General features: G+C 37.6%; 2 protein-coding genes across 5 annotated transcripts in view; one reads left to right on the top strand and one right to left on the bottom strand.

Annotated features, from left to right (window-relative positions):
- Mpp6 (M-phase phosphoprotein 6) overlaps positions 1-3,614 on the bottom strand; it is a 53,010-nt gene extending 49,396 nt beyond the window's left edge. The window contains exon 1 of one of the 2 annotated variants that reach the window (XM_068228643.1): positions 3,315-3,614. In XM_068228643.1, coding sequence (XP_068084744.1) covers positions 3,315-3,371 — 57 coding nt within the window. In that variant the 5' untranslated portion in view covers positions 3,372-3,614. The remainder of the gene's footprint in view (positions 1-3,314) is intronic. The other variant, XM_067151470.2, reaches the window with a different exon arrangement.
- A 307-nt stretch (positions 3,615-3,921) lies between these two features.
- Positions 3,922-16,061, top strand: part of LOC136877431 (putative ATP-dependent RNA helicase TDRD12) — an 821,384-nt gene continuing 809,244 nt past the window's right edge. The window contains exon 1 of one of the 3 annotated variants that reach the window (XM_067151463.2): positions 3,922-4,034. The gene's annotated coding sequence lies outside the window, so the exon portion shown is untranslated. Of the gene's footprint in view, positions 4,134-4,206; positions 4,347-16,061 lie in introns of those variants that run through there. The other 2 variants (XM_067151464.2, XM_067151462.2) reach the window with 2 other exon arrangements.

Genomic DNA, 16,061 nt, shown 5'->3' with positions numbered 1-16,061 from the left:
CATGTAATTTTAAAATTATTCCAAGAAAGTGGTAGAACAGAACTAAACAAAGCTGTTTGTACAGACAAAAATGTTTTTAAGATCCTTAAAAGGACATATCACTCATTAGTATTAAGTCATTGGTCAGTGACATTACAGTATTTTAATTAGATATTTTACTGAGATGCTACGGCTGAGGTGGTCTTCAAAACAAAATGAAACATGTACCAAATTACAAGTAACAACCCTCATTATTCCGTATTGAAGATGACGCTAGGCATAGAATCTCAAGGATAATTTAATAAAACCACCTATTAATACTTTCCACGTTTAATGTGGTTTGAATCTACATTAATTTATGTAGACTTATCCGGTCAGGTACATGTTTCATCCATTATTTGGGCAGCTTTAGCCTGTAGACAACCTTTAGGTCAAGGTTTGGGACCTTTTTAACCATATATAGTATATTATATGAACGTTAATAATCTCTTAAGACTAACATGCCAGGATAATAATTTTAAAAATGTGAACAAAACATAATTGTGGGTAACATAAATTAAGGGCGTTTTAACACAATTAAAACTTGTCGGTCCTATTGTATCTAACTTAAAAATATGTCCAAAACTAAAATGGATCTTCTTCCTCTAGCATAAGTCTTGGGTAAAGAGGATATTACATACCAGGGTTCATTTGACCCACCTATATCATTTCATGTTCTTGACTTACCGTAACTAATGTCAGAATGTGTTGTCAATCACAAGTGGAGATTTAGAACTGATTGTTATATGTAGGCTGATCATGATAGTTGTGAATGAAAATATAAATTTAAATTAACGGTGTTTTTACACAGTTAAAACTTGTCAGTCCTATTCTATTTAACTTAAAAATATGTTCAAAACTACAATGGATCTTCTTCCTCTAACATAACTTAAGTCTTGAGAAAAGAGGATATTGATACTGGCTTATTTGACCCACATATTTCATGTTCTTGGCGTAACTAATGTTGAGATGTGTTATTAAACACTAGTGGAGATTTAAAACCGATTGTTATATATAGACTGGTCAAGAACGTTGTGAATGAAACTGTAAGAGTCTTGACTTTGGGTTTTATGTAACGACAAGGAATTGTAAAGAGTACAATCTTAGGCTGTTTCTTAGTTTTAGGTTGCTGCTTAATTGAGAAGGAACATCCTAGACACTTGATACAGTCTTGTATGAATATCATTCCCGTTGTGTTAAAACATCATTAATTTGTTACCCACAGTTATGTTTTGTTCACATTTAAAAAATTATTATCCTGGCACGTTAGTCTTAAGAGATTATTAATTCATATATTATATGATTAAAAAGGTCCCAAACCTTGACCTAAAGGTTGTCTACAGGCTGAAGATGCCCAAATAAAGGTTGAAACATGTACCTGACCTGGTAAGTCTGCATACAGTAAATTAATAATTTAATGTTATTTGCTTTACGTCCCACTAACTACTCTTTTACGGTTTTCGGAGACGCCGAGGTGCCAGAATTTAGTCCCGCAAGAGTTCTTTTACGTGTCAGTAAATCTGCCGACACGAGGCTGACAAATACCACCGGACTGAGCCAGGATCGAACCTGCCAAGTTGGGGTCAGAAGGCCAACGCCTCAACCGTCTGAGTCACTCAGCCCGGTTCTACATAAATTAATGTAGATTCAAACCGCATTAAATGTGGAAAGTATCGAATAGGTGGTTTTATTAAATTATCCTTGAGATTCTATGCCTTGTACCAAATTATGCATAAATAAGGGAAATGTTCAATAAATTTCAAAGTTCTTTGAAAATATTTAATAAAAAGCTAGGTAAACAATTGATAGGGAATCTGGCACCTAGGTGACAGCTCCTAAATGCAAATCCTTAATGACTGACTGGTTGATTAATACATCATTTGTTCATTCACCTGTCTAACAGAAACTATGAGTAAAACTTCGATACCTGTTTGTTCAGTATTTGTTACAGATCCAATGTCGGCATTATACATAGGTTAGTTACAAAATATTGATCTGGACAAGACCATCTGTCTAGATAGGTTAGGTCCAGTTAGTGTCAAATCCATTGGGCCGAGGTTCTGGGTGCATAAACCCCAGGTTAAGGCCATGAAGCAGACAACAGGCTTTCTAGCATCCTCTGGAGTCCAGCTTAATGTGACAAAAATTACAAAGTGAGATAAAGTAAGGTTATCCAGCGCACACTTTAATGGTCAACGCCATGTTTGGTTGAAATTCTGTCGTGTCCTTATTTTCACTGAAGGTGGTAACACTATGGTCACACATCATGTGAGCTGTATTGGAAACAATATGAATACTGCTTTCATCACAGCTGCCAATCAGGAAAAAAAATAAAAATGGGGGCAATCTGTAGTTGGAAGCTGTCTCAGTTTTACTTCTACTAGGATAAGTAAGACTTTTGGGGCTGGCAGGTTGGTCTCTGAGGAAAGATCTCTCCTCTCTGCTACTTAAGGTGATGATATAGATGTCAATTCCCATAGAGAACCTGAAATATTTGTCCCGAATGAGTAAATTTATAATACCAATACAGTTGGTCCATTATTGGACATAGTGAATCGACGTCTAACTTATATCATCTGATGGTCAGGCAGACATCAATTTTTGGCAATGATACAAAGCCAGTGGCTCCAAGTAGCCTATGCAGTGGCCTCCGCCATTCATTCTCTTTGGCCTCCGCGGTATGCACTAGCCATGCGTCTTGGTAGGTGTGCTATTTACTAACTGATGAATGCAACTTAGCACACTCGGGCAAAAAGCTGGCAACCAGGAATGAGTTAGCTGGAAAATTTTTAATGTCCAATCACTTAAGGTGATGTTAAACATTTTTTTCTATGATTCCAACATCCAAACTGGGTATGGAACTGCCACCAAATTATCTTCCCCTTTGAAAACCTGATAAGAACACTTTGTAATCTCCTAGGTTATATTTTAATTCTTTATCCTTAACCTTTAGAAAACTTTCATGATCTCAGTGTATATAAAACAAGACAAGGCACTCAGCTGCATGCCTAGTGCTTACAATTTGCATGAAAATTTCAGGGTTTTAAACCCCATACACAGTTATCACTATCATTGGTTAGATGAAATGCAGGATATCACTCAATGATTTACAACTTTAAATATTCGTCGTCTTGTGACACTTTTCCGACACCGTGGTGTGGTCGTGGGTGCAAACAGTATTCCAAGCACCGACTTCATTAACATTTCTCTTCAGCAAGGTATTCACTCACTCATACTGATTTCAATTTATCGAGCTCGCGACATTTATTATATATGAATAAAACTTCTTCACTAACCTTCATTTCAAGAACACACTTGGATAATTTGTACTTTGTTTTGTCACGTAATGCCATATTTGCACAAAATTTAAAACAACAGATATTAACTTAAACCGGATATAAACAACAAAAGGTGAAATTACAAATAATATCAATGTCACAAAATGTAATGCTATCTCCGCATTCAACGTGTATGAGCATTAGCATCTGACTGACGAGACCTGACATCAGATCAAAGAGATCAAAGATCATCCGTCGGCTATCGCTCAATAAAAAACCAAACCTCCGCAAAACAACGTGTGTCAACTTGATTGTACCAAATACCAAATACAGTAAAGACTCTCTACTGTATTTGATTGTACTGTAGATGCTTTAGCTTAAACAGTTGGTTATCGTTGCCAGGATGTCCAACGTAGTGTGCATTTATACAAAGCTGATTGATCCATATCCATTGTATAGTTTATATATATATAGATTTAAACTAAGTGCTTTCAAGTAATTAATGCAATTAATGCAATTTAAAATGGATAGATGTATATGCAAGTGAAGCTGGTGTCAACCTTTTACTGGATACTATTGGTATTACGCTCTACAAGCTCTTTGATAATTTTACTTTGTTCTGGGATGCATTTTGAAGTGTGCCTTGTTCACAAAATATTTTTGCTGGTGTATTTGAAGACACATATTTTAATTTGGTCTTTTTTCACTCTCTGTCGCCTTCAGGGAACAGTTTTGAAGGTTAATACAGTATAATTCTCTAATGCGTAGTCTTCAGGCAGTCCATGTTGCATGCATTATAAATCCCGACTAAGAATATTAATGCTGTAGCATTACCAGGTATTATTGGGGGTATTTCTTTGCTTCTTACGTGTTTGTCATCTTTGACGCACACATGGTGTATGCTGTCAGAATGTTTTATCTTTTAGGACAAACTGAGTATAAAGTTTAAACAGATACTTTAACCTTCAACTTTCGGAGAGAAAGTAAATGAAACCTGTGGCCAGTTAAATAAATTGTCATCCGTATAGAATTTTACTGAATAAGGGGAAGGTTTGTACATGACTATCTTGGGACAATTATTTTTGGACCGTTGTGGTGACATTTTGATACAAAACACTGGTCACTGTGAGAAGTTTCACCACTGTATGAACTGTTATTCTATCATGTGTAATTGGCAGAAGAATACTACCTAATATAATTTCTTGATGTTTTTTATACACATGACACTTGCTCCAAGGTATGGATGGAACTGTTCCATGGGGCAGCCACATGTAGTATGTAATAATTTGCAAATAATGTTTAAGATAATTCTTATATTCTACAATACTGAAGTCAATAGTCAATGTCTTCAAGAAAGTCACTGCAGGGTAAAGATTCACAATCTTCATCAGAAGAGCTGCTGGTGTTGTCTTTTACATTCCTCGATTTGAACAAAGACTTTCTGAATGCCTTTTGAGGTTATTCGTTTTTACCAGATTTTCTGCATTCTTCCTCTTCTAGGTAAGCCCTACCTGTAATATCTCAGGAGTGTTGGTGAGAATTCTGAATCTTCTGAGTTTCACACCTCTAGGAGCAGTCTTCAGTAAGGGTCTTATTTGTGTAGCTAGTTTGTGCTAGTAGACGTTCTCCACTTTTAGATGGCTGTGGTTTCTGATCATTTCTGGAATTTAAACTTTCTTCCTCGTAGTATTGTGGTGGACGATTTGTTACATCAAAGCTTAAAAATTCATCCTCAGTGAAAATGTTTTTAAAAATAGGCCAAATCCCTGACACCTTGAAATTGGATACACTATTTTGCTGGGTGAATGCAAGGGGATAAACTTTCCCCACACATTTTGCAACATCATAGATGCTCATCTGTCCTTCACATCCACTTACCACAAGCCATTTTGTAAAATTTCATCAATGGTCCGAGCGCAATTGTGTCTGGAGGTTGTAGCTTAAGACTAGTGTGTGAAGAGAAAGTCAGAAGCACTATTCCAGAGTCTGTAGCTAGTTTGAGACCTTCAAGAGAAACATGAATTTTGTGATTGTAAAAAATTATAAGAATTTCCCAGGTTTGAGTTGGCATTGCAATTGATGATTATGTACTGGTACAAGGGGGGAACAAGTGTAAACAGGATTTTATTTTTTATTTAAATTCATTTATTGAAAAAAGACAAGGCAATTACAGTTTATTTTTCCACATAGTTTCCTGCTTTGGAAATGCATTTGTCCAAGCGTATGGGAGCTTTTTGATGCTCTCATCGAAAAAGGAACAGGGTTGTGTCACCAGCCAGTTGCGCACAAAATCTTCCATACTCTCGTCTTCTTCAAATTGTTGCCCTCTTAGAGCCTCTTTACGTGGTCCGAACAAATGGAAATCACAGGCCGATAAGTCTGGGCTGTAAGGAGGATGATCAAATGTAGTCCAGTGCATTTCCTGTAGCTTGGAGACAGTTAGAGCTGCAGTATGGGGCCGCACATTGTCGTGGAGGAGGATGACTGTCGAATCGGTTGATCTCTTCTCTTGCGGCGATATGCAACCCTTGCCTTATTCAACAGCTGGCAGTGGTAAGCAGCATTGATTGTGCGTTGCTCATGCAAAAAGTCAATCAGCAAAATGATTTGCTGATCGAAAAAAATGGTTGCAAGAACCTTGCCAGATGATAGTCGAGTCTTGGCTTTCACTGGTGCTGCCTCCCCTTTCCTCTGCCACTCCTTACTGGCTTGCTTTGGATTAGAGAGTGTAATGGTGGACCCATGTTTCGTCGCAGGTGACGACTCGATTAAAAAATGCATCACCTTCTTCCGCAAACCTTGCTGTAAGCCTCTGACAGACCTCCAAACATCTCAACTTCAGATTTTCGGTCAAAAGACGAGGGATCCATTTGGAACACACTTTACGGAACTGTAGGTCGTTTGTGATGATTGCTTGACAGCTCCCATAACTGATTCCGACTTGTTCTGCAATTTCTGATATTCTCGCCTGTTGATCATCGTCAATAATGTCTTTAACCGTACAAATGTTTTTGTCTGTAATGCTGGTCCGATGACGGCAATCGCGTTGCTGATTTTCCACACGTTGTCGTGCTTCCTTGAACTTTTTATGCTAGGCAGACACACGCGTCCTTGACAATATTTGATCACCGAACTGGGCAGTCAATCTCTGGCAAATTTCTGCCACTGTAACTCCTTCACGAGCAAGAAATTTTATAATTATGCGTTGCGCAGTGGAGGAGTGCACCTTTTGCTCCGACATCGTTAGCGTTACTGTTGAAACGGTGGGGAATATTTAACAGCATACTCTCCCCACTCCTAACGGTCCCGCCTAAGCATAGCAGAAGCGCTGGGCCAGTCGTACCAACTGTTGATATTCAGGAACAAAAGTCCTGTTTATATTTGATCGACCTTCGTATTTTACAAAATTCTCAACTGTGGACCGTCTGGTTACATAGGTCATGCCAACAATCCCAAGTGGGGCAACTTTTTTTTGAATCTCATTTTTGAAGTGAACTCTGGGAAAGACAAGTGCAGGAAGGATACTCTTTTCCTATTGCATTCACAGCAGGTAGTAGAGAGATGCTGACTCCACATTCCCAAGATGTCATGTGACTCACCTGCTTTGCACCTCTGGCTGCAGTGCTATTTCCTGGATTGTATACCGTGGAAACACCAGTTTCATTTGGGTTGAACACTCAGTCTGGTGCAAAATTCTCCCGTTTAAAGATCCTTCAATTTCCTGAAGAACCGAGATCGATAGCTGCAGTTGCTTAAGTGTGGCCACTATCCAATATTCGGAAGATAGTGGGTTTGAACCCCACCGTCGGCAGCCTTGAATATGGTTTTCCGTGGTTTCCCATTTTCACACCAGGCAAATGCTGGGGCTGTACCTTAATTAAGGCCACGGCCGCATCCTTCTCACTACTAGCCCTTTTCCTGTCCCATCATCGCCATAAGACCTATCTGTGTCGGTGCGACATAAAGCAACTTGTGAAAAAAAAATTCTTGAAGAATGTATTCACATCATGCTGGTTAAAACCATTTGATCTTGTAAGGCTAGGCTCTGGTTTTCATGGTGCAAGGGAATCTTTTTTCCTCCTCATGTATTCATACCGTAATACCAATTCTTTCCTACCATTCCATCCCTTTCCCACTTCTTAGGACATTCTTTCTTGTTTGCTCGAGCAAAATCAAGAGCAAGGCAGTGGAATTGTTTCAGAGTTGAGCTGTAATGCACCATTGATGCTTCTTTCAAGTAGACCTTTCAGCAGTTCGTTTTCCTGTTCTGAAAATAACATGGTGAACATTGTGAACATCATTTTTAGGGTTGTAGCAAAAATGCTCTGCACCTGATGATTTATGCTCCTAAATGTAATGTGCCAGAGTTGGTTTAGCAACTTTAAGCTCTTAAGCTGCCTACCTCACAGTCAGTCCCCTTTTAAGCTTCAGTTCTGCTGATCTTAGAATACCTTCAGGCTAACATTTCTTCCTTTTCACTCCTACTTTACTCTGTGGCATCTAGAAGGGCAGTTAAGTAATGATAAAGCAGAAATAAGTTGATTTCTGGTGTCAAGGGATAAGACATGTCAAGTATTGTACTTTAGGTCATATACTGGAGCAGTGTCCCAAGATACAGAACTAAAGTTGTCCGAGAGTACAGGACATTGCACGTTGACAGTAGTTCAAATCAGGTTATAACTAGGTTATGACAACTGGCATTTTGGCTTCAACATTTATATGCCCACAGATCAGAAATATTGAGTCTTTTTTGGAAAGAAAAATATTTCCTACTAGGGTTTGAATCCCACTGTCAGCCTCCTTCTTGCTCCTAGCCCTTTCCTATCCCATCCTCACCATTAGACCTATATGTACAGCTCTCGATAGCTGTAGTCGCTTAAGTGCGGCCAGTATCCAGTATTGCAAGTAATCAGCTTCATTTTCCGTATCAAATTCTAATCACAGAGAGTTACAATAATTGAAAATCTTCCACCTTTATGATACTTTTTATTTGCTTTTTAGCAAATTATTAATTATAAACAGTACATGTTTCGTTCTCACTTGAGAATATCTTCAGCTGTTGTTAAGCTTAGGTGAATCGCTAAGTTACTGAACACATTATTTTCAGGTACATTGTTCCTCTTAAAGACTAATTTGTATATAAAATTAAATTAAAATGATGTTAAAACAATGTGAGGGTTAATGGGTTGATGAAATGAGACAGGATGAATACATAGTTAGTCTGCTTAAAAACTGTATCTATTGATTAGAATAGCTGTTAAAAGTTTCAACTCTGTTGCACTAAAAATATCTATTTGTCTTCCAGTTAAAAGGTTTTTTGAAAAATGAATGGCTTCTTGACACTGTTCTTATTACTGCTGAATGCTCATTTCATTCACCCCTTCCAGGTAGGCTGTTATTTATTTTGAGCTTGCTTAATGTGCCCTAAATTGAGTCTAATGCGGAACTTGAAGCTGATTGCCGGTCACTTTTTGAGAAGGGAGCTTTGTCTTAATTTCTTAATGTTGTTAGACTTTAATTCTACCGTGACCCCGGAGGGGGAACGTTTGAAGTCTAACAACATTAAGAAATTAAGACGAAGCTCCCTGCTCAAAAAGTGACCGGCAATCAGCTTCAAAGTTCCGCATTAGACTCAATTTAGGGCACATTAAGCAAGCTCAGAATAAATAACAGCCTACCTGGAAGGGGTGAATGAAATGAGCATTCAGCAGTAATAAGAACAGCGTCAAGAAGCCATTCATTTTTCAAAAAACCTTTTAACTGGAAGACAAATAGATATTTTTAGTGCAACAGAGTAGAAACTTTTAACAGCTATTCTAATCAATAGTGGTTGATCATATTATTAGGGCCACTAGGTGAAAATTGTATTTTTCAAACTTGATAAGACATACACAATTAAACTTCACTGATATACATTTAATTAATCTAAAATGGACTTTTGACAAATATATTACACAATTTTACATTTGAAATATTAATAAAAATAATGAAAAACTAAGGAAACTAGGAAAATCTAATATCTTGTAACACCTCCCTTCGCAGCAATTACCACTTCGACTCTATCTGGCATACTACAAATGCATCTGAGGCAGCTTTTTTAATTTCATCATCATGATCCCACACATTGATTAGTCTTTCGATCAGCTGGATCTTATTCGTGACATTATGAGCACAAATTTTCCTCTTCATTAGCCCCCAAAGGTTCTCGATCGGGTTGAGGTCAGGAGAATTGCCAGGCCAGTCCAGAACCTTCACTTTGTTGTCCAGAAGGAACTTTGTCACAGTTTTAGCCTTGTGACAAGGTGCAGAGTCATGCATAAACACAAATTTGCCATCTGGGAACCATTCACGAACTTGTGGAAGTAGCCGTTTCTCCAGAACCTTAATGTACTGGTGTTGGTTCATGGTTCCTTCGACAATATACAGGCGGCCGGTTCCATTACTACTGATGACGGACCACACCATGGCATTTAACGGTCTTGACAATGCAGTCACTATTGTATTTCTCACCCTTGCGCCTCCTCACAAATACAGATCTGTCATCAAGGATATGTATTGATGACTCATCCGAGAAGCAAACCTGGAAAAAAAATGTAGTTTTGTATTAAAACCTGTTTACGCCAAGTGCGGTTGAGCATAACAGGGAGGAAGTAAACAAATTACAATTTTTTGTAACCAGCTTACCCTTTTCCATTCATCAGCAGTCCAATTTCGATGTTGTTTTGCCTATAATAGTCGCTTCTTCATCATGGTTGGTGTCAGTGATGGTTTCTTTGCTGGACGATGACAAGCGAAACCCAGCTCTTTGATCCTCCGACGAGCTGTCATTGTAGATACGTTGATCCCCGCTTGTTGAATCTTTGTTGTAATGACTTTCATTGAAGCTTTTCTATGTTTAATGACGATATTTCTTAACAGGTGCTCTGCTCGTGGAGGAGTGATTCTTTTGCGGCCACATTTACCCACCCGTTTAGGTGACAAATTCGTGCCTTGGTCAAGTATTTTCTTAATTCTGTCCACTGTTGACTTTGAAACAGAAGTGATAGACGCTATTTTTCTATGAGAATAATCAGTATTCTTTAAAAGTGTTTTTATTTCCGAAATTTTACTAGGTGAAAGGTCTTTAGCTTTCCCCATGTTTGTTTTCTAAATACCCGTATTTTTAAGTATATATTGAACTATAATTAACTGTATTCTACTCTTGTCACTTCACTGTATCACTTAAAGAGCAAAATACGCACAAGAGATGCAAGGAAACAAATCTACAATAAATCACGTGTGTTACTCCAACAACAGTCAGCAAGCAACTGTAACATAATTGGCGACTCTCTCAATTCTTGACCAGAGTTTTCATTATTAGGCTTCTTAATGTAGAGCTGATTGTTGAATTTAACTATGGAAATGTGTAATTAATAATATCCAACCATAAAAATAAGCAATAAGTAAACACTTAGAAAAGAATAATGATCCAAACATAAATTCTTCAATTTTTACCTAGTGGCCCTAATAATATGATCAACCACTGTAGTTTTTAAGCAGACTAACTATGTATTCATCCTGTCTCATTTCATCAACCCATTAACCCTCACATTGTTTTAACATCATTTTAATTTAATTTTATATTCAAATTAGTCTTTAAGAGGAACAATGTACCTGAAAATAATGTATTCAGTAACTTAGCGTTTCACCTAAGCTTAACAACAGCTGAAGATGTTATCAAGTGAGATCGAAACATGTACTGTTTATAATTGAATGGATGAAAACCATAACGGTATAAGTGACATTTAAAAAAGATGAGTTAAGTACAGGATGTAACTCCGGGAGGATGTATCCTTTCACCAGCAAAGAGATACAAGTGATAGCAGTAATATTCTGCGCTCTAGTGATGGGTGGTATAACTACAAATAGCATGCTATATACAAGTGTTAAGATGTTTAAATGCCCTTTTCTCTGAATGACCAAAATACTACTTATACTGTTATGGTTTTCATCCATTCAATTAATAATTTGCTAAAAAGCAAATAAAAAGTATCAAAAAGGTGGAAGATTTTCAATTATTGTAACTCTCAGTTTCTAGTATTCGGGAGATAGTGGGTTCGAACCCCACTGTCGGCAGCCCTGAAGATAGTTTTCCGTGGTTTCCCATTTTCACACCAGGCAAATGCTGGAACTGTACCTTAATCAAGGCCACGGTTGCTTCCTTCCCAGTCCTAGCCCTTTCCTGTCTCATCGTTGCCATAAGACCTATCTGTGTCGGTGCGACGTAACGCAACTTGCAAAAAGAAAAAAATAATAAATTCAAGACTGATAATATGAAGTTTAGGCCCTATATCTTGTAAAGCAGATTGTAAAAAAACAAAGTGGTTATGTAAGTATTGTAAAGGATCAAACAAGTGTCAAATGAAGTCCTGTAGGGAGATATAAGCACATGAAAAGGAACCCAGTGACAAATCAGTGTGGGAAGGGGAAGCAGTAGAAAGAGGAGACAAGGACAAGATGAAAACAAAAAAAGAATAAGAACAATCTCCACATCTTCAAACACTGTTGTCTTGAGGTAGATTTCATCCATCCCAGTTTTCTGCATTTATCTTCTCCTAGGCTCCGATGAGCTAGTTTCTGCTTTCCAGCTTCATCAAGAGGGCAGGCTTTAATTCTCATTGAGGGGCCATCGGAACATCTCTTTCTGATGTGAGAAGTGTAGAACAAGAAAAATAAATAGAGGGAAAGGGAAGAAACATGAGATAAATACAGATGGTAATGTCTTATTTTGAATTCTTTGTACTTCAGTAGAATTCCTGACTTTTGTGATTGGGTAAATATGCATGTTCCTGCAGCATATGTCAGGATTGGTGCGTTATACCGCTTGGACAGTATCTATTTAAAGATATGAACATTAATGTGTCCGTATTGAACTGAGAACAATAAGATATCTATTAGGTTCAACCTTTTCAATACTAATTAGGTACATGTTTATGTCACAAATACCTTTTATTCAACTTGGGGACTGGTTTCGACATATATGTCATCATCAGCCATGAAATGAATCACTAAATACAGGGTGGCCCACTTAAACCTTTCACCGCAGATATATCTGGAACAACAAGAGATATTGAAAAATGACTTTCACAGGCATGAAGGCAGGGAAGGGGCTAATTAAAGTAAATACTATGAGCCAGTCTAAAACGTAGGAGAATAGTATTTTCAACATCAACTTACATTTTTTAAAATGGACACGCTGTATTATTTCGTAAGCAATCGTTAATATGAAAAATCACATAAGTTATGGCGTTTGTTTCATCACAATAGGTCAGTTACATCCCGAGATATTGCAACGTGAAGTTGACGCTTGAGATAAACGAAACGCGCAGCAGTTGCACATCCCGAGAGTCAAGCACGAATCGGTCCTCTTACTCGCGATATGATTGCCGTACTACAATGCAACAGGCGCTGTACTAAATGCTATTTGCACTGCTATCAAGAGGGAAGAAAATAAGAGAATTTTGTTACAGTAACTTTGTTGTACGAATTATGTACATTCTGAAGTAGTACAGTACAGAGTACTGCAATGTACTGTGTAGGTAAATAAAACACGCAAGACAGAAACCGTTATTTACATATCCTTTTGCTGTGGCAGGAAACCCTTCTCTTATTTTCATCCCTCTTGATAACAGTGCAAATAGCATAAAGTATAGCGCCTGTCGCATTGTAGTACGGCAATCGCATCGCGAGTAAGAGGACCGTGAGGTTCGCGCTTGACTCTCGGGATGTGCAACTGCTGCACGTTTAGTTTATCTCAAGCGTCAACTTCACGTTGCAATATCTCAGGATGTAATTGACCTATTGCGATGAAACAAACGCCATTACTTATGTGATTTTTCATATTAACGATTGCTTACGAAATAATACAGAGTGTCCATTTAAAAAAACGTAAGTTGATGTTGAAAATACTATTTTCCTACGTTTTTGACTGGCTCATAGTATTTACTTTAATTAGCCCCTTCCCTGCCTTCATGCCTGTGAAAGTCATTTTTCAATATATCTTGTTGTTCCAGATATATCTGCGGTGAAAGGTTTAAGTGGGCCACCCTGTATATAAGCAAAGACATAATAATCAAAACTATTGTAGATACATATTGAACTATGTTCATTAAAAATCTATAACTGTTCATTCACACCATGTGTTAAGATAAATCACCATAACAGAAGAGTAACGGCTTAATAATTAAATCTGGCGCAGTGATACATTGAAGTAAGCATAAAGTCTCTCACTATTCAAAGAATAAAAGAAGGTTCTTCAATATGTAGTCTTTGTGCATGCGTTCAATAGAAGGCTCCGATAGGCTTCCAAAGTAAAGAGTCATTTAAAACACTCGCACGTGCCATGCATCAACCAGAGCGTCGAGAACGTATTTGAGTCACGTGTAATTTATACCTGATAAAATTTTTAACACTGATGAATATGAAATCAGTCAGCTTTTGTCATAAATCAGTTAGTGGTAAAAGACGTCTTTTTAATGTATTTTTAATTATTACTCTTTCGACTCGCTCTTCTCTAGACAACAGTATCGTTTTACTCTTAGCTATGCTGAGTTTCATATCGAACACCTCAATTGCTTGGTAGCATGTGTCCACTAGTAGCTGGATTTCCTCCTCGTCCTTACCCTAAATCACTATGTCATCCATGAATAATATTGTCATGTCATAAATAGAGAGATAGGGCAAACATAATAGCAAATCAGCGTGGAAAGGGGGAGCAATAGAATGAGGAGATGAGGACAAACATGAAAACACTTATGGACAAGGACAATTTCCACATCTTCATACTCTGCTATTATGTTAATCCTATTGGTGGTCCTTTTCATTTTCCTATCTCTCTGTATATGACTTGATTGACACATGGTTGTTCGTTTACAGTACTTACAAATAAGATTGTGTTTGCTTTATCCATATTGTCTCGCTTTGACTTCTTTACTAGATTTGTCACTATGTCATGGGTGACAGCACACTCCTAGACTTTCACCAGTTTTAAACCTTAAACCTATTATGTTCTCCCTAATGTAGTCTGAACACCATGCATTCCTTGTATATTTCTTTGATCATCGCAGTTAGAACTTTGCTGATCTAGTACACTCGTGGTACGCTGTTGAATGCCTTTTCTTTATTGGGTCTTTTCTATACTCCCAGCTTTTGTCATAAATATGCCGTATGGCTGGGGGTCATCTGAAATTAGTGATACAAAATGTTTGTCACGATGTTACCTAGCAATTGTGCAAGCTATGTCTTATGGTTGTTGGTCATCTGAAATTAGTGATACAAAATGTGTGATGCTATCTTACTTAGCAACCATGCAGGCTGTGATATGAGTATTGATGGATGGTCATGACTGAGAGACATACAGAAGGCTCTTTTGTCAAAGAGGCCTCATCTTATCATACTCTAGAGAACTGATTATTTCATTCATGGAATTTTCATAGGCCCAGAGTCACTTTTGCCCTTTCGATGCACTGAATCATACACTTGTTGACTCCAAATTCTATACAGATGTCTTTCGAATACAATTCGTTAAATGCAAATAAATTAATAGTTATCAATTTGCTCTTCATTTATTGAAAGACATATTTATGATGACTTTTTTTTTTTTTCCCCCTAAGGAAAATTCGACACCATTTTTCTCCATCAATTTTTGCATGATAAATAGTGGGTCAAAAGTTGACCTGTGTATGAAATCCAAACTAGTCTTCTTCAATGGACTCCTCCCTTCCCCTAGCTTGTTTATCGAGAATCCTTTCCAGTACATTTGCTGTGTGTGGGATAATGGTAACAATTCTAGCACATTTTCCAGTCTCTCTTTTTAAAAATGGGTATTTTTCTTCCCTCCCCCACTCTTCACGTACCTTCTTTCTCCAAATTGCTGTAAACAGTTTGTAGAGGCACTGTATCCTAATAGGTCTTTATCATCTCGACATAAATTTTATCAGGTCCGGCTGCTTGCCTAATTGAACTTCCTTTACTGCTCATCGGTGTCTGCTACTGATATTTTCACTTTTGACCTTGCTGATTCCTTCTCCTAACAGTAACAATTCTCCACCATCTTAGTTTCTGTTGCTTTTGACATTGAGTACTTCTTTGAAATACTCCTTCCATATTTGAAGACCTCTGCATAGGAGCCTCATTTCTTACATCTTTAATAAAACTAATGCTTTCCCTTACATTTCATTTTTCATTTTGCAGCTCATCGGTAAATGTTAACTAGCATTTATTTCTCCTATTGTACCGTTTTTCTCTTTGTTTTTTAAATCCAGATATCTGTTAGCCTACTGATTTACCTTTTTTTCCCCCTTCAAAATTTTAGTAATTTCGATTTTTGCCAGCCATTTTCTTCTCTTTAACATGTTAGCTGCCATGAGGATCTTATCGAAGAAAAAATTAACAACAGTATCTCAGAAGACTCTTTGGTAATCTGATAAACATAACGCTGTCACCCAATTCGGTTGGCTACACAGCGTAGAACACTTACAAAACGACACAATATTTGATGTTACTTATCAGCCCAATCATGTCGGCATATGATTTTACATAGTAATGACCAAGGTAAAATTGAGAATACGAACAAATTATTTGACATTACAATGTATTTCGGTAGCATTGGCGCTGCTGGTGGCTTCGGGTGGCCTATGCAGTGGCCTCCATGGTGTGCGCTAGCCTTGCGTCTTGGTGGGTGTGCTAAGGACCAACTGATGAGCCCAACTTGGCACATGAGGGCGA

This window comes from Anabrus simplex, chromosome 7, assembly GCF_040414725.1.
Source record: "Anabrus simplex isolate iqAnaSimp1 chromosome 7, ASM4041472v1, whole genome shotgun sequence".
Classification (NCBI taxonomy): domain Eukaryota; kingdom Metazoa; phylum Arthropoda; class Insecta; order Orthoptera; family Tettigoniidae; genus Anabrus; species Anabrus simplex.
This window is presented reverse-complemented; position numbering and strand designations above follow the sequence as displayed.